Source organism: Polypterus senegalus, chromosome 13, assembly GCF_016835505.1.
Source record: "Polypterus senegalus isolate Bchr_013 chromosome 13, ASM1683550v1, whole genome shotgun sequence".
NCBI lineage: Eukaryota > Metazoa > Chordata > Cladistia > Polypteriformes > Polypteridae > Polypterus > Polypterus senegalus.
This window is the reverse complement of record NC_053166.1, coordinates 99,396,664-99,420,536: the sequence shown is the minus strand read 5'-3', so window position 1 is coordinate 99,420,536 and position 23,873 is coordinate 99,396,664. Positions and strand designations below refer to the sequence as shown.

The following is a 23,873-nucleotide window of genomic DNA, read 5'->3' as shown; positions in this document are numbered from 1 at the left end:
AGATGTGTGCACGATGGCAGTAAAGAGCATTTTTAATTTTAGAATTGACTCACACCATTCAGTAAACAGTTTTAAACAGGTTTTACATTGGTGTTATGTTTTGTTATGTTTTTTTTTTTTAAATGAATGCATGTATCCTAACATTTGTAATTTACAAGCTTTCATTTGTGTCTTTAAAGGATCTTCAGACTATGAAAGTTTTTTTTGCACCAGAAATTTGATTTGCAACTTATTAGTATACATTTGCCATTCTGTTTATAGTACTATGAAACTGTCTGGACACTTTGGGATCGCTTCGAGGTCAAAGGAATCCAGCCCAATGGAGAAGAAATGACTCTTAAACAGTTCTTGGATTATTTCAAGGTATTACCTACTCTATTTCCATATTTCTAAGTGGGGGGAATAAAGATGTACAGCGTTAATAAAGCGAGTAATACAGATATCTGAATTTGATGCTAAAATCATATTTATTGAGAGTTTGTTTCTGAAGTGTCTTGTAAAAGCCAAGATGTTTATTTGGTTAATTAGTATTCGGTAGTGTGGAGATGTTTTGGGTATTTAAGGTCCGACAAGAACAGAATAATGTATACATGCAAAAAAGCATTGAAATCATGTTCCCAGAAAGACTGGTAATACCACTAATCTTTTGTACTAACTGAAACCGTGCCGTCCGTTAGGGAACACACAATGCAAGACTTTACAGTGCAGTATCTCTATATATAATCTTCATTTGGATCTTGATCTTTGTTTGTCCGCGAATGATTTAGAAGAAGCAGTAGAGAGACAGCTAAAACATAGGCATTGCATTAAGAATCTCCTCCAGGCTTATACTACTGAAGACTGTAGTACTCCAGTCACACCTCAAAACACAGACATTCAAACTAAACAAATTGTTGTGCTTTAAATTAACTAAAGAGATCTTCATTTAGATCTTGATTTTTGTTTGTCTACGAATTCCACGCATGCGTAGACCACCTTCCAGTTTAGTACGTTGTTGTTACTCACAGATGTCAACATTGTGCCGGAATAACAAAAGGGGTGGTGGACAGTGTTAAGCTGGTTAGCTCCTGAGGCCTGGTTAGAGAATGAGATTGCTGAAGATAAAAGGTACGTGCCTACATAACATATGAATGAAAGAAAGACAATGAGTAAAATGAATGACAACGTAACAGCACGTTCCGGAAATTATTATTGTTACGTTGTAGCCGGCGAGTGCTGCGCGTCTCACAGTTGTACCATGGCTTGCTCACTTGTCAGTGAAGTGATCCCTATTTATGCTTTAAAGACCCTGGATACCCATGTGTCCCCCTTTTATAACCGTTGCTCCGTGTATATTGCCTTACTCTTTGGATTGCCACAAAGCAACCTGCGAGATTGGAGAAAGGTTGAGAAAAGATCGTGAGAGGAAACGATAGCGTTGTGAAAACGAGACGGACTGTGAACACACAGAAGCAGAAATGCTCCTACACTATCACGTAATTACGATTCGGACAGTGATTCTGAGTAGGCCGTTCCTATCAAATCAATATCCAAGGGTTTTCTTTTGTAATTTTGTTTCCCTTATAAAAAATCATAATGCTGTGCGACAAAGGGCCCAGTTCACGACTGGCAGCCACATTTAAACAGGGAGCCCTTCACAGACAACTTTAACACGCGCACATGGCCAGTGTGTGCATATTTTGGCATTGCAGTAGAGGTCTGTGCTGGCACAGTACACCATCCTGCGCCTGCCCACTCTTGTATATATACACTTGGCCTCATTTGTCCCACTGCTGCCTACAGAAACATATTGCTTTCATTAAGGAAAAAAGTCATGTATGGTTGATAAGCTAGTTTAACATGATCTTGTACATGGAAGATTTCCCGTTTTGGCCCAGTTGTTCTTTTCACTTTTTTTGCAATGATTCTGCTTCATCAGTATTTAATGCAGATCTTCCAATGGGACTTAAATATTAATTTCTGAGTACAACTTTGCATATCTTTTTCACAAAAATGACAAGAAAGAGCAGTGTAAGGAACATGTGTTGTTAAAGCTTTGTAACTAGGCAGCCAATTAAGTATGATCTATATTAATAATTCCTCTTTACTCCGTACTCTTTTCTTATCAATAAAAACACATTTCTAACCAAGGACAGCACTGTGAGCGTACAGGTATCTCCTTATCTGCCTGCAACCTTTGAGATGAAAGAGGGCTTGCTAACTGCTGACCAGTGAACTTCATTGCACTCTATGATTTAGTGCAATTGCATTAAATCTCAGTTACTACAAATCTCATCTTGTTCCTACGCCTTTGCGATCCTCTTAAATAAATGATACAGAAACAGAAGGATTGGGCCAAGAAATGTTGCTACTTTTTAGATCATGGGGATGAGAGTTGGTGCTGAAGTTTGTTGATAAGTTCTTTCAGTAATATCTAATTCTTAGTCAATCATCACATTTTTGAATGGATTCAAAAAAGAGACCATAGTTCTATCTATTTGTTAATACGGCCACGCTGAATTCAGTGCTATATCTTGTCTCCATAGACATGTTTGATTGACCTTGTAAGTTTGCCTTGTTGTCCAGTATGTTTAAAATATCTGACCGACTTTTTTTTTATAGAAGTTGTGCTACTTTGGGTGCTTTCACCATCACTGCTGGTATAAAAAAAGTACTTTAGAGAATCGTGTTAAGAATATTGGCACTATAGTTTTTATGTACTGTATGTATATGTGTGGGCGGCACGGTGGCGCAGTGGTAGCGCTGCTACCTCGCATTTAGGAGACCCGGGTTCGTTTCCCGGGTCCTCCCTTCGTGGAGTTTGCATGTTCTCCCCGCGTCTGCGTGGATTTCCTCCGGGCGCTCCGGTTTCCTCCCACAGTTCAAAGACATGCCGATTAGGTGGATTGGCGATTCTAAATTGGCCCTAGTGTGTGCTAGGTGTGTGGGTTTGTTTGTGTGTGTCCTGCGGTGGGTTGGCACCCTACCCAGGATTGGCTCCAGCAGACCCCCTGTGACCCTGTGTTCGTATTCAGCGGGTTGGAAGATGGATGGATGGATGTGTGTGTGTGTGTGTGTGTGTGTGTGTATCTATACTGTATATATATATATATATATATATATATATATATATATATGTATATATATATATGTGTGTATTAGGCGTATATGATATATATCGTTTACGATTATATCTTAATTGCAGTTTTAACGATGTGCGGAATTAAATTATCAAGTATGTAACTCGCTTTGCAAAAAAAAAAAAAAAGTTCATTCACTAATGCAACAGTGGTTTGGTTTTGAAAAGACTGATGTTGCTCAAAAGACGGCAATCTACAAAGCACGTGGTAAATCGGTTGCCGTTAAAGACAGCTCGACAACTAATATGTTTCACCATTTGCAAACTAACCACCGCACAGAATACGAAAAGCTTAAGGAGCCAACTGTCCAGTCTAAAGTAACCAAGGTACAAGCACAAAAACACACTCTGCAAACTTTAGCGGACTTATTCTGGAAAAAAGTGCCTTACGACAAGAAAAGCAACAGATGGCATGACACCGTCAGCAATTACATCGCAAAAGATATGGTGCCAATTAAAGTGGTTGAGAGAGATGGTTTTAAACAGCTATTGAATACTTTAGACCCAAGGAACACACTGCCTGGCTGAAAATATTTCAGTCAAACAGCTCTGCCTAAGTTGTATGATTCGTGTCGCCAAACTCTGACGCATAAACTGCAAATGGTTTCACATTTTGCCACGACGACGGATTTATGGTCAAGCCGAACATCCGAGCCATACCTTTCCATGACGGTGCATTTCATTGACGAAAACTGGCAACTGCAAAGCTTTTGTTTGCAAACATCCTACTTCCCACAAGATCACACTGGCGACATCATTGCGAAAGGTCTGAAAGATGCGCTGGCATCATGGTCACTGTGAGAAGACCGCGTGGTTTGCATAACAACAGACAGCGGGGCTAACGTTGTCAGTGCACTACGGATTAATAACTGGAAGAGGCTACCTTGTTTTGGGCATAGGCTTCATAATTGCAATTGGTGCGTAATTTGGGGTTCCTCTATAAAATGCAGTTTAGGTTAAATTGATCTTATTTATTATGATGTTTAAAAATACAAAAAGACCTGATAAGTAAAGTTATAGAGGACAAAAATATAATTCAATATAATTTGAAATAATACATTACATTATCTTTGAATTATCGTTATCGTCAAAGTCCCAGAAAATATCGAGATTTTTTTTTCCCCAATATCGCACACCCCTAGTATGTATGTATGTAATTTCGTGTGACATCATCACGCCTCCCACGTAATCACGTGAACTGGCTGTCAACGCAGTGCGTAGAAAACCAGGAAGAGCTCCAAAAAGCGCTGAAGAAAACATGCATTATATAATTGAGAAGGCAGTGAAACAATAAGAAGCGAGCGACAACCATATTCATGAGTGCTGCTACTTCGGAAACAAAGCACGGTGTAAAGTTTAAATTAAGTTCATAGACAGGCTGCCGCTGGCGTTTGTCATGCCCACGGGTAATGCGGGATACAAGTTTAATGAGAGGACACAGGATATAAGCGAGAGTTTTGATCACTTTGTAACTAAGTTAAAATTGCAGGTGAAGGGCTGTGCTTATGCAATTTCCGAGAGACTGTGTTTGTGGGGGATTGACAGTTAAGGCGGGTGGGGGAGTCACGTCATCATCTCCCCTTCCATTCACCTCATTTCGCTCTCAGCTGAGCTCCGCAGCTAACGCAGTAGTGATGGGAAGTTCAGATCATTTTACCGACTCAGACCTTTGAGTCTTGTTCAGCAAAATGAACAAATCTTTTTTCGAGTCAATTCGTTCAATTCTGTTTCCAGCTCAGACTGAGTTGGTTAAGCTTATGGGGTTGTCACGTGATGAACGAACGATTCGAAAAACCCGAAGACTCGAGACAGGTGAATCAATTCCAATACAGAAAACTATAGGAAGTTGTGCAAATGCGCATGCACGACTGAACGAATCACTCCACGAGGCGACTCGTTCTTCCCGAGTCACATTAAAGATTCGTTCAAAATGAACGAATCGTTCAAGAACGACTCATCACTATAACGCAGTGTTACGAGGCGACTTTGTGACGCTGCCACCAAATACTCACAGAAAAATCCACAAGTTAATACACACGCTGTCTCTACAGTTTCTCCACACTGAATCCTCCAGGCACTACTTACAAAAGGTTACATTGACAATCGTGTTACGTTCTTTTTAAAATGTTTCTTTTTCTTAGCACAAGCACAGCTGAGAAGCTTCGATGCATGTGCTCCATAACGCGTTAAAAAATCACACATTTAATCAAACTTTGCAATACAAGCAAATGAGAACTTCTGTCAATGCATGATTTCCTGGTACACCGATTACATTGATCAGCGCTTCCCGATTCATTTTACCCTCGCACCCCCTTGGTTTGAGAAGAAGTATGACAAAATATGAGGTTAACACAGATAAACAGATCACCATTCGAAGCTTTATGAATAATCGATTCGCCATCAATAATTATTTTTGTAAAGCCATACTCGGTGTAATCCTCCTTCCATTTTATAATTTTTCCGCCACTAGCCATGATTAAATGAACGGTAAAAAAGTAAGAGCGAATCGAGGGTGACTTATTCAGGCAGGCAGGCGACAGCTCAATAGCTCGAATTTGGATATAAGTAGGATCAATTTAGTCGCCAGAAATATCTTTATTAGGAATGAAAGTTGAATTTAATCTTTAAATTTCTATGATAAAGAAAAAGTTATGCAATGATGACTAAATTTAACTATATAAAGTCAAAACTTTTATATATAAAGTCATTCCCGAATATATAAAGTCAAACCTTGATTATATAAAGTCACTGTCGGAATAAATAGGCAGGAACCAATCCTGGGCAGGGCACATGCATCATTTTCAAAACATTAACCGAACAGTGTTTTTTTAATTTATTTTTCTGAATACGTTTTTGTTAACTTAGCTCAGAGTCGTTTCAATCAATAGGTTTTGACTTTCACTTTATATATTCAGGAGTGAGTTTATATACTCCGATGTTGACTTTATATAATCAGGAATGACTTTGTATATTCCAGCGCTGACTTTATATATTCAAGTTTTGACTTTATATATTCCAGCGATGACTTTATATATTCAAGTTTTGACTTTATATATTCCGACAGTGACTTTATATATTCAAGTTTTGACTTTATATATTCTGACGCCTTGACTTTATATATTCACAAAATCAATGTATTTGCCTGTTTGGCACCCCATAGTATATGTGTGTGTATATATATGTACATATGTATGTGTGTGTATATATGTATGTGTGTGTGTGTGTATATATATATATATATATATATATATATATATATATATATATATATATATATATGTATATATATATATATATATATATGTATATATATATATATATATATATATATATATATATATATATATATATATATATATATATATATATATATATATATATATATATATATATATATATATATGTATATATATATATATATATATATATATATATATGTATATATATATATATATATGTATATATATATATATATATGTATATATATATATATATATATATATGTATATATATATGTATATATATATATATATATATATATATGTATGTATATATGTATATATATATATGTATGTATATATGTATATGCCAGCAACACTCATGACAAAACAATTACATTGTCAGTCATGTTACGTTATTATTAAAATGTTTCCTTTTCTTTTTGCTTCTCCGCTGCCAAGCGCGGGTATTTTGCTATATATATACCTGTATATAGATAGATAGAGAAATTATATATAGATATAGATATGAGAACACTCGTATCAATGACAAAACAATTACATTAACAATCATGTTAAGTTATTTTAAAAAATTTTTCCTTTTCTTTTTCATAACTTCTTTAACACACTACTTCTCCACTGCGAAGCGCGGGTATTCTGCTAGTGTGTGTGTGTGTGTGTGTATATATATATATATATATATATATATATATATATATATATATATATATACACTGCTCACAAAAATTAAAGGAACACTTTAAAGAAACACATTAGATACATCAGATCTCAATATGAAGTTGGATATCTATACAAATGACGACAGGGCAATGTCTTAGGAACAAAAGGATGCCAAGTCTTTTAATGGAAATAAAAGTTTTTTGCCTACAGAGGGCTCAATTGTGTAGACACCCTAAAATCAGAGTGAAATGAAGATGTGGCAGGCTAGTCCATTTTTCCAAAAACTTAATGTCTGCTACTCAAAATGCTTTTCAGTATCTTGTGTGGCCCCCACGAGCTTGTATGCATGCTTGACAACGCGGGGCATGCTCCTAATGAGACGACGGATGGTGTCTTGTGGCATTTCCTCCCAGATCTGTATGAGGGCATCCCTGAGCTGTTGTACAGTCTGAGGAGCAACCTGGCGGCGCCTAATGGACCGAAACATAATGTCCCACAGATGTTCTATTGGGTTTAAGTCAGGGGATCGTGAAGGCCATTCAATTGTTTCAATTCCTTCATCCTCCAGGTACTGCCTGCATACTCTTGCCACATGAGGCCAGGCATTGTCGTGCATTAGGAGGAAACCAGGACCTACTGCACCAGCGTAGGGTCTGACAATGGGTCCAAGGATCTCATCCTGATAGCTAATGGCAGTCAGGATGCCGTTGTCTAGCCTGTAGAGGTCTGTGAGTCGCTCCATGGATATGCCTCCAAGATCATCACTAACCCACCACCAAACCAGTCATGCTAAACGATGTTACAGGCAGCATAATATTCTCCACAGCTTCTCCTGACCCTTTCACGTCTTTCACATATACTCAGGGTGAACCTGCTCTCATCTGTGAAAAGCACAGGACGCCAGTGGTGGACCTGCCAATTCTGGTATTCTATGGCAAATGCCAATTGAGCTCCCCGGTGCTGTGCAGTGAGCACAGGGCGCAGTAGACATTTGGGCCCTCAGGCAACCCTCATGAAGTCTGTTTCTGATTGTTTGGTCAGAGACATTCACACCAGTGGCCTACTGGAGGTCATTTTGTAGGGCTCTGGCAGTGCTCATCCTGTTCCTCCTTGCCCAAAGGAGCAGATACTGGTCCTGTTGATGGGTTATGGACCTTCTATGGCCCTCTCCAGCTCTCCTAGAGTAACTGCTTGTCTCCTAGAATCTCCTCCATGCCCTTGAGACTGTGCAGGAAGACACAGCAAACCTTCTGGCAATGACACGTATTGATGTGCCATTCTGGAGAAGTTGGACTACCTGTGCAACCTCTGTAGGGTCCAGGTATCACCTCATGCTACCAGTAGTGACACTGACTGTAGCCAAATGCAAAACTAGTGAAGAAACAGTCAGAAAAGATGAGGAGGGAAAAATGTCAGTGGCCTCCACCTGTTAAACCATTCCTGTTTCATAAGTTTCATTGACTTTATGCCATACTCTGATTAAAAAGTGTTCCTTTAATTCTTTTGAGCAGTATATATATATGTGTGTGTATATATAGCCCATCACTTTTTCCACATTTTATGTTACAGCAGGGGTCCCCAGCTCCAGTCCTAGAGGGCCTCAGTGGCTGCAGGTTTTCATTCTAACCCTTTTTCTTAATTAGTGACCTGTTTTTGGTCATAATTAACTTCTTTTGAATCCATTTTAATAAACTTGCTCTCGAAGATTAGACCCCTTGTTTCTTTTTCCTTAATTAGTTGCCAAACAATAATGAGATACAAAATGAGCCAAAACATGACCAACAAATTGTGTTCATCATACAATATCTGAAAATAAAGAAAGATTAAGGTCTCAAGGATATTTTGATCTGCTCAGGTCCCCAAAACATTGTAACAGTGTTCTTAGAAAAAAAGAAAATGAACAATTTCAGAAATGTATACCTTTGCATAACGAATGCAGCAACAAGCCATGGAATTAAAGAAAGGGTTTAATTAACGACAGGAATCTGCACCTAATTAAGCAATTGGTTGGTGTTTGAGGCCCTTACTTAGTTGGTCTTAGTTGGTTCACTCGCTTCACATTTCATTTCTGTTTAAGGAAAGAAATTAAGCAATTCAGGGGAAAAAAACCTCAAAGAAAGCCAATTGAAATGTATTCAAAAGAAGTTAATTAGCAGCAAAAATAGTGCACTGTACATAAGTATTTACAGCCTTTGCCATGAAACTCAAAATTGAGCTCAGGTGCATCCTGTTTCCTCTGATCATCCTTGAGATGTTTCTGCAGCTTAATTGGAGTACACCTGTGGTAAATTTAGTTGCTTGGACATGATTTGGAAAGGCACACACCTGTCTATATAAGGTCCCACAGTTGACAGTTCTTGTCAGAGCACAAACCAAGCATGAAGTCAAAGGAATTGTCTGTAGACCTCCGAGACAGGATTGTCTCGAGGCACAAATCTGGGGAAGGTTACAGAAAAATTTCTGCTGCTTTGAAGGTCCCAATGAGCACAGTGGCCTCCATCATCCGTAAGTGGAAGAAGTTTGAAACCACCAGGACTCTTCCTAGAGCTGGCCGGCCATCTAAACTGAGCGATCGGTGGAGAAGGGCCTTAGTCAGGGAGGTGACCAAGAACCTGATGGTCACTCTGTCAGAGCTCCAGAGGTCCTCTGTGGAGAGAGGAGAACCTTTCAGAAGGACAACCATCTCTGTAGCAATCAGGCCTGTATGGTAGAGTGGCCAGACGGAAGCCACTCCTTAGTAAAAGGCACCTGAAGGACTCTCAGACGATGAGAAACAAAATTCTCTGGTCTGATGAGACAAAGATTGAACTCTTTCGTGTGCATGCCAGTCGTCACGTTTGGAGGAAACCAGGCACCAATCATCACCAGGCCAATACCATCCCTACAGTGAAGCATGGTGGTGGCAGCATCATGCTGTGGGGATGTTTTTCAGCGGCAGGAACTGGGAGACTAGTCAGGATAAAGGGAAATATGACTGCAGCAATGTACAAAGACATCCTGGATGAAAACCTGCTCCAGAGTGCTCTTGACCTCAGACTGGGGCGACGGTTCATCTTTCATCAGGACCACAACCCTAAGTGGCCCAGACTTGAATCCGATTGAACATCTCTGGAGAGATCTTAAAATGGCTGTGCACCAACTATTCCCATTCCAGACCGTACAAACTGTATGTAGATATATTTTTTTTAAAGATTTTTAAGCACAAATATAGTTAATGAATACATAGAATGCACAGCGTAATAGTAAACTAAATGTAAAAACACTGAATAGCACTGAGAAAACCTTGCACAACAGAGTAAACTAACACTCCCAAGAGTTTGCTAAAAACACTTTTTTTAATTTGTTTTAAGCACAGGAAAAAAATGAACTTTTGAAAAATCCGTAATTTAATAATCCACCAAGAAAAGTAACATTGCAACAATGCACGCTACGAACCAATCGCTGTAAACAGAAGTGAAGTGGAGGTTAAAATCCAATAGAAAAAAGTCTTCATTAAATACAGCGAGGTTTAAACAATGCTTGGATCTGTCTCTTTAAAAACAAGCCTTATGTATCCAACAGTCTCTCTCTCTCACGCTTGTGTGTGTGTCTCTCTCTCTCTCGCGCATGTGTGTCTCGCTCGCATGCACGGTGTCAACATATTGCAGTAGTTTTATTAAAAATAAGTGTTGGTCGTTCTAAAACCATTCACATGTGAGGTTCCCGTACATTGTGTCATCCCCAGGAGCTTGCTGTTTGCTGCTTATCAACACATGTACAGGACAATTAAGATGCTGATGGAGAGGTGCGAAGCGATTTAAGGTGGGACGGATCTACGAGTTTTTTCGTAGGCTCTGGTAATTCTAGTGTTAAAGCTTTGGGAGGAGTGAAATTGCCTATGCACTGGATTTCTTGCATTTGCACTCAGGCTGCTAGAAGAATTTCATAAAGCAGAAACAACATGCTTATAAAAAGGTTTCCGAATGCACCCAGCTAAATTCACCGATGCAGAATTGCCCAGCTGCCCATGTAAACAGCCATTGAGAACAAGTAAGTTTCTTAACCATGCACATGGACTGCTCGTATTTCATTAATTTATATTAGGGACCTGTTAGCCATCAGTAGGGGCCATCAGAAATGAATAAGAGGGAAATATCCAAAATACACTAGTTGGTGTAGCCAACGAAAGTCGTAGCGCAGTAGAGAGAGGGATCACTGTATTTGATAAAGCCACGTCAAAGATGTGGATCTAAAAAAGAAAGAGAAACCACACTGGAACAAATGCTTTGCTTTGATGCTGGGTTCCACCAGTTGACAAAACCGAGCAGAGAACTTGCGTATGGCAGGGAATCAAATTCAGTGCTCCATCACTGAGCCAATTAGCACACAGGAACTTAACTGTGTGCTCTGATTGCTTAGATTCTTAGCCATCCGCCAATAGCATCCCTTGTATGAAATCAACTGGGCAAACCAATTGAGGAAGCATGTACCATAAATTAAAAGACCTATTGTCCGCAGAAATCCACGAACCAGCGAAAAATCCATGATATATATTTAGATATGCTTACATTTAAAATCTGCGATGGACCGAAGCCGTGAAAGTCGAAGCGCAATATAGCGAGGGATCACTGCAAACTAATTTGTAGTTAGTAATTCACACAGGAAGTTTATATAGATTTTGAAGTTTCAAAACTTTCTACAGGGTGATCTGTCAAGAGATATCGTGAAAATGAAACTGTCTCGACAAATGTGCTTAGAGTAAGTATGCCACATTTCAACAATACTAGTCCACTGGGGAGCGAGTTGTTTCATGCGGACAGATGGATGTATAGACAGACATTGGCTGTTGCTAGAGGTGCTTGACTCATTATATGCAAACATTATATAATGTGATATTTTTAGAATTGCAAAATTCCATTATGCTAATTCACATTGTGAAGGGACTCGAAACTCTTTCCAGTGTGCAGTGCTGTGAAAAAGTATTTATTTCTTTAACATTCTTTGTTTTTTACACATTTTATCTAAAGCGTGGCTTCAGACCTGTATGCAGAATGTAATATTAGAGAAGGGAAAACCTGAGTGAACATGTAATATAGCTTTTAAATGTATCACTTTCTTTATTCAGGAAACAAAAGTTGTCCAGTACCCCTATTATGTAAGTGAAATTATTTTCTCTAAACATTTGAAGCCATTGATTTTGTGTGACAAATATAGAAATATAGAGGATATAATGAAGGGTCAAGAGAGCACATTGCATGTTTTAAAAATAAACATAACCTGATGCAAGTCAAAAACCTTTCTGAAGCATCAGATTATACATTCAAGGGCATGAATAACGAATGCTAAATATGAACGATAAGCTGTGTGGGCTCTCTGTTCCTATTTAGGAAGATAATATAGGAGTTGATGTAAGGTTGAAAGAAATTGCAGCTATATTCATAAAAATATGAACTACAAAATGTTTTTGAAGTAAATGGTGTGCCACATTTCATCAAATGTTGCTAAGAGAGCTGATAATGAAGAGCAACAGGGGATGTAGATTTCAGTACTCAAAACACCCCAAATAACAAATCTGCCTAGCAACACAGTAGATGCACATATGAGGCTGCATAACATCCATCTTCTAACTACTTGTCCAATATCTAAAGAAATTTAACATTACTGTCTAATTAGAAATGCAAACGTGCCATGATAAAATAGCCACAGCTTATCTAAACTTTATTTGCTCCTGTTAGGCGTTCTAGTGATGCAATAGTTAAACACAGAAAGATATAGTTAGCAGACAGAGGCACTTTTCAAAGTGTGGAGCCCAGTAGCTGAGGTGATCTACAGGGTGTGTGTCTGCCTGTCTCCACTGTTTCAGAGCTCATTATATTGTGCAAATTAATTATTATGCTTTAGTTACCTTATGCTGCTGAGCTCCTGAATGGATAACAGCAGTTTTAGCTTTTTATTTTATCTCAGTCACAAGGTTCTTGTTCAGGACCTTTTGGTCTCTCGCTGAAGCCCTGGTGGCAGTTTAAAACGCATGAACCTGAGAAATTTGGGGCAGGTGTTTTAGGAAGAAGCCCTAGACCTAGACTACTTTTGTTAAAGCTGCAATTATCATGTGCGTGTTTTAAAAAGCAGTTTAACAAGTAATAAGCATGTCTTGGTTACTTTACAGATGTATCATAAGCAAATAAGTAAAAAAAAATATATATGTATATTCCTAATACAAAAAACTTGCACAATGCAAACGTTTGTTTGTAGGTACTTTGTTGGCATTGTTTTACTATCACTATTCTGGGGAGACATGCAAGTAAGAATTTTGCAACCTGCTATGCATTTGATGTGCAGACATACCCGATCAAACTAACATGCGGAGTATGTTCTCCACTACTGGGTGAGAAATGTAATCTAGTGCCCTTCCTTTGCCACCTTGGCATGAAATCTTCTGTCTGCCCTATATAACCAACAGCAATAATACATTTTATTTATTTGTACCTGTTACAAAATATAAATAATAAACTATAAAAATACAGAACTGTAGTTGGTACTAATACTGCAGCTACTCTTTGAAAACATATTCAATATCATTCCACCCTCTACATAAATATTATACACAATTTCATCTTTAACTTTGTAACTTGCAGTAGACGTCAGCTTTTAAAGAACGACAGTTGAGATGCAGAAGCTAAAAAAGAGTTCAGAGTAGTACACAGCACAAACAATGCGTTTAAATATAATTGAAGTACAGTAAAACTAAATACGTATAGTTGTGGCACTTTTCTGGTGGGAACTTGAATCTGGGGTAGGATTGTGGATCATGCTTTTGTAAGAAATTTTAAATTGCCTCTAGCTACTAGCAATAAAGAGAGTCTGGTGATGCTGTGTATTTTTTTGGATAATTTTTGTTTTATTTTCTAATCTTTTCAAGAAGTCCTTATATGGTGGCATAGTCATAATACAATTCCATATTCATTTTTATGCTACCTAAATACAGTGGAACCTCGGTTCACGAACGTCCCGGTTAACGTACAACTCGGTTCACGACCAAAAAGATCGCCAAACTTTTGCCTCGGTTCACAACCACACACTCGGTATATGAACAAGCCAGGTTCCCTTGCCTGCCTGCAAGCTGAGCTGAAAGAGAGAGAGAAAGAGCGAGCGAGCACGTGCCTGCTAGGGAGGGGGAGGAGGAGATTGCTTCACGTGTTTGCTGAACAAGCCAGTTTCCCTTGCCCCTCAGTGGAGAGAGAGAGAGAGCAAGAGCGAAGCGAGCACGTGCCTGCTGGGAAGGGGAGGAGGAGATTGCTGCACGTGTTTCCCTGCCTATCTGTAGGCTGTAGTGCAAGCTGAAACTATCCCCTCCCCCCCACAGGCAGCCTGAGAGAGAGAGAGAGCTGCCATGCTTTTTCATTTAAGCAAAGCCGCTCCTTGTTCATTGTTTTCAATAAGACGTGCACTCTCTTTGTGCTCTACGGTATTTCGTGTGCTTTTGCAGTTAACTATGGCTTCTAAGCAAGTGGAGAGTGGTCAGAAGAAAGTTTTGAAGAAAATTGAAATCGAAGTAAAGAAAGAAATTACAAAAGGTGGAAAAACTGTTTACCAGTTTACTCATTTACCAATTGGAGAACCCTCGTGCTTTCAAGCAGCATAATGTAAACAAAGCCAGACTGCCAGTAATGTGGAGGGTCACAAGAACGTTCTTTTTGGAATGGCTGCATGAGGCTTTCACTCCCACCAGCTAAACAGCTAAAAGCACCAGAAACCCAAGAAATCACAAGAGAGAAAACCCTGAAGGAAAACACTTCATGCCAGAACTCGTTTCATGCAAGGTTAGTTTTCTTGGTGGTTTTTGTATTACGGATTTTTCAAAAGTAATTTTTTTAGTTCATAATGCGATTTGTTGCAATGTTGTTTTTCTGTTTTTTCAAATGTTCGCTTTTTTCCTTGTGCTTAAAACTCATTAAAGAATTACAGATGGAGTTTTCATGCAATTAGGTGCGATGTTACATTTCCTTTTCAAATGTTGCTTTTTCCTTGTGCTTAAAACTCATTAAAAATTGTTTACATGGAGGACTTCATCGTGTGATTTGTTGCAATGTTACTTTTTGGTTGCTTGCGAGTTGGTTTTAAATGAAGTTCGGATTTCTGCGATGTTTTTTTTTCTGCTGTGCTTAAAACTCATTTTAAAAACATTGTTTACAGCGATCAGGCTTTAGGTTTAATAGCGTGATCTCCTGCAATCTTACTTTTTTGTTTGTTTGTGAGTTGGTTTTGCAAGCGCTTTTTTTCTGCTGTGCTTAAAAGTCATTTTAAAAAAAATGCTGCGCGAAGCACGTGCTACAGAGAGATTAGAGAGCCGGGCATCTGACAGGGAAGGGATTGGGGGGATGGATAGGTGTGTGTGTGTGTGTTTGTGCGGTTGCGCTACACAGAGAGAGAGTTCGTGAGCCAGCCTGCTCCTGTAGCTGAGGTAGGGAGGGGCTTTGGTGGTGTGTGTGCTACAGAGAGAGAGCGCGTGAGCGAGCCAGCTCCTGTAGCTGATCAGGGAGCCTGGGTGTTTTGTGTCGGTGTTATTCAATGTTTTTACATTAGTTTACTATTACACTGTGGATTCTATGGTGTAATTAACTATATTTGTGCTTAATCTTTACATATTTTTACATATTTACATACAGTTTGTACGGTCTGGAACGGATTAATTGTATTTACATACAATCCTATGGGGGGAAACTGCTTCGGTTCACGACCAACTCGGTTTACAACCAAAGTTCTGGAACAAATTATGGTCGTGAACCGAGGTTCCACTGTACATGTTTAAGCACAAGAGACCATATATTGTATAGTATTAAAATGTATCAATGCAATTCTTTTTAATGTTTACCTTTTTCTCTGTTACATATCATTGTACAGTATCATTGGGTGTCAAGAACTTGTGTATTTTTATTATCTTCAGCAAATTATCATTATGAGCTCCATCCATTCTTTTTCTAACCCAGCTTTCACTCCTGTGCTTAATTGTTTTCTCTGTTGAATTTGCATGGTTTCCCCCATATGTGCATTAGTTTTCCTCCACAGTCTTTGGTTTTATATTTCCTATTAAGGGATTTCTAAAAAGTATGTTTTTTTAACATTAAAAACAAGCTCAAGTATTCAGAAAAAGGTGTAAAACCTATATAAACTTAAGTTGGAACAAGCATCCTAGAATTTCGTCAAAAGAACCACAGCAAGTGTCTGTGTAGCTGTAAAATTCCATTTTAAGTGAATTTAAAAATAAAGTGCAGAGCATAAATGAAATGTATCATTAAAATCTGATAGTTTACTACTGCTGATTTTGAGTCATTTTAGCTATCCTAGTGCCTCACATTGTTGGTTTGGAATGGCTGCATTTGTCAATTTGTGGCTTTAAATTAACCTACTGTAAATGAATGTCCCTATTTTCATGAGTGTAACCTGTGCTAGGTTGGTGTCCCATCCAGAACTAATAGTTCTTTGAAACTGATACTGTTACTTTTCACATTGGCCCAATTTGAAGTTTCCTTTAGAGCAGGAAGTTGTACATTCCTAACAAGTATTATGTTAATACAAATCAGCAGCTTCATCCAGCCTGCAACATTGAGATCCCTTTATTCATTCAGCTCACTATCCAGTCAAAAATGGAGTTTTATAAAATGCCATAAAGCAGTCTTGGCTCATTCATTTCTTAGTGCATAAACAGGAATACATTGTATTGCATTTAATTACTTTTCCAGATACCTATTGGTTATCTGCATCTGACCTCAAAGTGCAGCTCAAATGTGGCTTTCCATATGGTGCTAAAAATGTCTCCCTTCTGAAACCACTTTTATTTAATTTTGTTTTAGTTTACAAGGAGACACTATGCAGGCCAATGAGCAACTTCCAGATGGCAATATTATGTGCGGATATGGAAAGGAAATGACACAGTGTGCCATGATATATAAAATCATAAAATTTTTTGTTTTAGTTATGCAATAGCTTGTGCATGCTTACTAGGTTGAAATCATGGTGACTCTTTAATCGGTTGTTTATCTTTGTACTTTGATACCATTTTAAAAATGACAACATAAAAAGTGTTTTTCAGCAGTTCATTGGTGGTGTATTACTAAAATGTTTTGTGTTCCTCTGTGTCTTGAGTTCATATCTTAGAAGTTTGCATAACTTGAACCGTCACCTTATCGTGGTGGAGGGGTTTGCGTGTCCCAATGATCCTAGGAGCTATGTTGGTAGGTCCATCCAAGGCAAACTGGTCCTAGGTGAGGGATGAGACAAAGAGCGGTCCAACAAACCTCCAATGAAGAGCAAAATTTCTGGATAACGTTTTCCCTTGCCCGGATGCGGGTCACCGGGGCCCCCCTCTGGAGCCAGGCCTGGTGGCCGGGCCTGCACCCATGGGGCTCGGCCGGGCACAGCCCGAAAAGGTAACGTGGGTCCTCCTTCCCATGGGCTCGCCACCTATGGGAGGGGCCAAGGAGGTTGGGTGCAGTGTGAGTTGGGTGGTGGCCACAGGCGGGGGGACCTTGGCGGTCTGATCCTCGGCTACAGAAACTGGCTCTTGGGACGTGGAATGTCACCTCTCTGAAGGGGAAGGAGCCTGAGTTGGTGCGCGAGGTCCCGGTTAGATATAGTTGTACTCACCTCGACGCACAGCTTGGACTCTGGAACCAATCTCCTTGAGAGGGGCTGGACTCTCTACCATTCTGGAGTTGCCCCCGGTGAGAGGCACCGAGCAGGTGTGGGCATACTTATTGCCCCCCAACTTGGAGCCTGTGCATTGGGGTTTACCCCGGTGGACGAGAGGGTGGTCTCCCTCATTAGGGTCCTGACTGTTGTTTGTGCGTATGCGCCAAACAGCAGTTTGGGAGTATCCACCCTTTTTGGAGTCTCTGGAGGGGTGCTAGAGGGCATACCTTCTGGGATTCCCTCGCTTTGCTGGGAGACTTCAATGCTCACGTGGGCAATGACAGTGAGACCTGGAAGGGCGTGATTGGGAGGAATGGCCCCCCCGATCTGAACCTGAGCGGTGTTTTGTTATTGGACTTCTGTGCTCATCACGGATTGTCCATAACGAACACCATGTTCAAGCATAAGGGTGTTCATATGTGCACTTGGCACCAGGACACCCTAGGCCTCAGTTCGATGATCGACTTTGTGGTCATGTCGTCAGACTTGCGCCATATGTCTTGGACACTCGGGTGAAGAGAGGGGCGGAGCTGTCAACTGATCACCACCTGGTGGTGAGTTGGCTTCGATGGTGGGGGAAGATGCCGGTCAGACCTGGTAGGCCCAAACATGTTGTGAGGGTCTGCTGGGAACGGCTGGCAGAGTCCCCTGTCAGAAGTAGCTTCAACTCCCACCTCGGCAGAACTTCAACCACATCCCGAGGGAGGTGGGGGACATTGAGTCCGAATGGGCCATGTTCCGTGCCTCTATTGTTGAGGCGGCTGACTGGAGCTGTGGCCGTAACGTGCTCGGTGCCTGTTGTGGTGGCATCCCTGAACCCATTGGTGGACACCAGCGGTGAGGGATACCGTCAAGCTGAAGGAGGAGTCCTATAGGACCTTTTTGTCCTGTAGGTCTCTGGAGGCAGCTGATCGGTACCACCAGGCCAAGCAGAATGCAGCTTCGGTGGTTGCTGCGGCAAAAACTGGGGAGAAGTTTGGAGAGGCCATGGAGAATGACTTTCGGACGCCTTCGAGGAGATTCTGGCCCACCGTCAGGCGTCTCAGGAGGGGGAAGCAGTGCAGTGTCAACAACATATATGGTAGGGATGGTGCACTGCTGACCTCGACTCTGGACATTGTGGGTCGGTGGGGGGAGTACTTCAAAGACCTCCTCAATCCCACTAACATGCCTTCCAATGAGGAAGCAGAGCCTGGGGACTCTGAGGTGGGCTCTCCCATCTCTGGGACTGAGGACACCAGGTGGTCAAAAATTCCTTGGTGGCAGGGCCCTGGGGTGGATGAGATCGCCCGAGTTCCTCAAGGCTCTGGATGTTGTAGGAATGCCTTGGTTGACACGTCTCTGCAACATCGCATGGACATCGGGGACAGTGCCTCTGGATTGGCAGACCGGGGTGGTGGTCCCCCTCTTTAAAAAGGGGGACCAGAGGGGGTGTTCCAACTATAGAGGATCACACTCCTCAGCCTCCCTGGAAAAGTCTGTTTGGGGGTTCTAGAGAGGAGGGTCCGTCGGATAGTCGAACCTCGGATTCAGGAGGAAGAGTGTGGTTTTCGTCCTGGTCGTGGAACAGTGGACCAGCTCTACACCCTTAGCAGAGTCCTGGAGGGTGCATGGGAGTTTGCCCAACTAGTCTACATGTGTTTTGTGGACTTGGAAAAGACGTTCGACCATGTCCCTCGGGGAATCCTGTGGGGGGTGCTCCGGGAGTATGGGGTAACGGACCCCCTGATAAGAGCTAACCGGTGTCAGAGTTTGGTCCGCATAGCCGGCAGTAAGTCGAACCCGTTTCTAGTGAGTGTTGGACTCCGCCAGGGCTGCCCTTTGTCACCGATTCTGTTCATAACTTTTATGGACAGACTTTCTAGGTGCAGCCAGGGCATTGAGGGAGTCCGGTTTGGTGGACTCAGGATTGAGTCACTGCTTTTTGCAGATGATGTTGTCCTGTTTGCTTCATCAGGCCGTGATTTTTACCTTTCTCTGAATCGGTTCGCAGCCGAGTGTGAAGCGGCTAGGATGGGAATCAGCACCTCCAAATCCGAGACCATGGTCCTCGGCCAAAAAAGGGTGGAATGCCCTCTCAGGGTTAGTAGAGAGATCCTGCCCCAAGTGGAGGAGTTCAAGTTTATCGGGGTCCTGCTCACGAGTGAGGGTAGAATGGAGCGTGAGATCGACAGGCGGATCGGTGCAGCGTTTGCAGTGATACGGGCTCTGCATTGGTCTGTCGTGATGAAAAAGGAGCTGAGCCGTAAGGCAAAGCTCTCAATTTGCCAGTCGATCTATGTTCCTACCCTGACCTATGGTCATGAGCTGTGGGGTAGTGACCGAAAGAACGAGATCGCGAATACAAGCGGCTCAAATGAGTTTCCTCCGCAGGGTGTCTGGGCTTTCCCTTAAAGATAAGGTGAGAAGCTCAGTCATCCGGTAGGGGCTCAGAGTAGAGACGCTGCTCCTCCACATCGAGAGGAGTTAGATGAGGTGGCTCGGGCATCTGATCAGGACGCCTCCCTGGTGAGGTGTTCCGGGCACGTCCAACCGGGAAGATGCCCCGGGGAAGACCCAGGACCCGCTGGAGGGACTGTGTCCCCTGGCTGGCCTGGGAATGCCTCAGGATTGCCCCGGAAGAGCTAGAAGTGACGGCCGAGGAAAGGGAAGTCTGGGCATCTCTGCTCAAGCTGCTGTCCTTGCGACCCGATGGGTATACAACCCTCCTTTCCAAGACCCCTGAATAGACTTTTCCAGGGAGGCTGAGGAGTGTGATCCCTCTGTAGTTGGAACACACCCTCCGGTCCTTGTTCTTAAAGAGAGGCCACCCTAAATATGAAATTTTTTTTGGATCATATGTTAGAAATATTATTAGGTGACAGATGGTTAAGACAGGCTGGATTGTTGTCCAAATATTCCACACATGCAATTTTCTATCTTTCTCTTCAATGGCCATGCTTGAGGTATTTTTTTTAATCACTTGTTATGTATGTACACTCATAATCAAATTTAATGAGAAAGTAAAATAAAACAATATACAAGACTTTGCCAAATTAAACTCCCTAACGAGGAATCTATATTAAAATGAATTATTTTTATTTTTATTCTGTAGTGAAATCCGCCTTTAGTATGCAGTACAGTTCCTTATGGATCATTTCTCTTTTTTGTATCGCATGCCAATTATGTAATTATAGCGATCTTCCTAAAGTGGTTCCTGTAACGTACGCTTACTGGTAGTGGTACTGTGGGTTTCCTATAATTTCCTATAACTTCAACATGTGGTGATTACTATCAGTATTTTCAATAGATAATTTTACAATAAATTTTAAAAAGCATTGTAATACTCATATTTATAAAAATTGCATGGGCCATTTCATAAATGATGCACACATTGATACCAATGCTGAGTAAGGCAATCCTAGTGCAAAAGACATTATGTGTAGTTAAAAACTTCAGAAATCAAATTGTGTGTTAGTTACATTACAGTAATCCCTCCTCGATCGCAGGGCTTGCGTTCCTGAACCCCCCACGAAAGGTGAAAATCCGCGAAGTAACGGTTATTTTTATGTATTTTAAGCCCTTATAAACTCTTTTACCCTCTTATAAATATTTCCCACACAGTTATACAGCATAAACCCTTTGTATTCTTTTAGATATTAGGTAAGATTCATTGAAATTTTTTATTGTAAACACACTGTTTATATACAGTAAAACCTAAATATTATTTTAACTCTTTGAGGGCTGAATATTTTTTCCAAAAAACTTAGTTTTCTGGAAAGCAAATAAAGCAATGGTCTCACACATAAGTCAAGATAAAACGTCAGTTGCTATGTGCTGTGGCTGCTGTTGGTGCATGTTTAGCATCTCTGGAGGCAGTGGCTGTGTGGGGGCACCTCATTGGTCAACAGGAATGCATGGTGGGCCACCTGCCTGGCTGTCTTCGAACAGCAGGTGGGTGGTCTTGACGGTTGCAGTGTGACGCAATATGGTTTGTACTTCTTGTCATCATAAGTGGTTGTCCTCCCAGGCAAACGCTGCTGTAAGTGCATCAGCTACACAAAAGTGTTCAGCACCACGATCAGTTGGGGACCGATCGAGATGATGCTGGTACCTCACTTTTTGATATTCATCTCCAGATCACTTGCATCAAACTCTGAGTCCGACAGGTCATAGTCCTATTCAACAAAATTATGTAAAACGTCCATGGAGTATTTTGCTTTGCACATTCGCTTTGGTCTCTCGCCATTTTAGAGGTTGTATACTCTTCTCTACTCGTGCATGTGTAGGGAATCGAGATTCAATCATCAAGGCTATGCAACTTTCCTAGCAAAGAGAGTCAAACTAAAACATAAGGGTGAGTTTTGTTGCAGTTTATAGCTGATTATCGTCCTCTACTCCTGAATTTTGAAAAAAGTCAACATCAGCCCTGAAAGAGTTAAAGATATCGAGCGTCTCCGATATCACACGTTACAGCCATTACGACAGGCCACCAGCAATAAATACGTACAAAGCAAGAAAAATTTTATACAGTAAATGTGTGTACAGTGACACTAAATGTACGTACATGTACTAAGTACTGTACGTAGAAAATTTATTATGGTTGCTCACCAACAATGACACAAAGACTTGCCTGTTAACGATGAGTTTAGTTTTACTGCACATCAAAGGATTGCGTTACAGCTCTTCTAAAGGAGCCTCTTCAGGCGACTGTGTAGCACCGCTGTTGTTGTTCTTCTGGCAGTCTTCAATCCAAATCCCTAAAGCAGATTCCATCCAGACTACTGCCTTATTACGTCCACTTGCAACTCGTTTTGCACCCTGGTTAAAAGGACACTGCCGCCGTAGATCTTATGTTCTTTTCCTCCTTTTTAAATAAAAAGAATCGTGGACTCATTGATGCCGTAATGGCATCCTACAGCAGTGTAGCTTTTCCCTTACTTCCAAATATCCAAAACTTTTACCTTTTCGGCAATCGTTAGCATCTTCCATTGGGCACTGCCCCTGAAGCAGGAGCAGATCATTTTGGAGCCATAATGAAGGGTTTGACTACACACAAAGATAAACACAAAAGAGCACAAAAGTTAACTCTTTACACAGCAAAACTTGTGGATGCTGAATGAGCTAGACAAGACTTCCTGGTTAACGCGGAATCGAATTCGGTGCTCCATCGCTGAGCCAATCAGCACACAGGAACAGGCGTGCTCTGATTTGTTAGCTTCTTAGCCATCCGCCAATAGTGTCCCTTGTATGAAATCAACTGGACAAACCAACTGAGGAAGCGCATACCAGAAGTAAAAAGACCCATTGTCCGCAGAAACCTGCAAAGCAGCAAAAAATCTGTGTTATATATTTAGATATGTTTACATATAAAATCCGCGATAGAGTGAAGCCGTGAAAGTCGAAGCGTGATATAGCAAGGGATTACTGTATATAGTTTATTTTTTTCTTGTTTGAATAAAAACATACAAAATGTTTTATAGGCATATATGTATATTGATTCTGACATTCTGTCTAGTTTCGCCCCTGACTTAGGGGCTCCATAACTGTTGGAATACACTGTTCTGTGGATAGATAATTGGACTGTTTGGGGAAGAATTCACTGTACTATATTTGAAGAAATCTAAACCTAGCATTGCAACTTCATTTCAAATTTGAAACATGGCATGAGGATGCTTTTCTGCCTCATTGTCTAGAAGGTTTACAATCAATGAAGGAACAATGAATTCCAGTTTGAATAAAAGAAATTCATCATGAGGATTTCTTAGCAGCAGCTGGAGGTTTTATGGGTCACTTAATCTTGTGACATTGTATACATTTTGATGTATGCTGTTTATTTAATCAGACTGTCTATTATGATTTAAAATGTTTTCTGATTTTTATCTGTTAGTTGTCATGAATCAAGAAACTTCTAAAGACATGATGAACTTTTTCTTGCAGTTGTAAATGCAATTTATATGTTGTTGATCATGTGATGCCAATGCTAAAAGAAAAGCATAGACAAGTGTCAAGACGGTGATTTGTTTTAAATAACTGGAAGAAAGATATCCTGTATCCTCACTTACTCCAGTTTAGATTCTGTGTTATGTAGTTAAAGAGGTTTAAGCTAATTCAGTGCAGAAATTAGGAACACGTTCTCTTCATGCTGCCTCATTTTTTTGGAGTGCTATTCAACTTAACCTGCACATGTTTGGAATGTACCACTGAAA

At 40.7% G+C, this 23,873-nt stretch overlaps 1 protein-coding gene across 3 annotated transcripts in view; it reads left to right on the top strand.

Annotated features, from left to right (window-relative positions):
* uba1 (ubiquitin-like modifier activating enzyme 1) overlaps positions 1-23,873 on the top strand; it is a 332,406-nt gene that overhangs the window by 286,627 nt on the left and 21,906 nt on the right. For all 3 annotated transcript variants that reach the window (XM_039774152.1, XM_039774151.1, XM_039774150.1), the window contains exon 24: positions 262-363. In XM_039774152.1, coding sequence (XP_039630086.1) covers positions 262-363 — 102 coding nt within the window. The remainder of the gene's footprint in view (positions 1-261; positions 364-23,873) is intronic.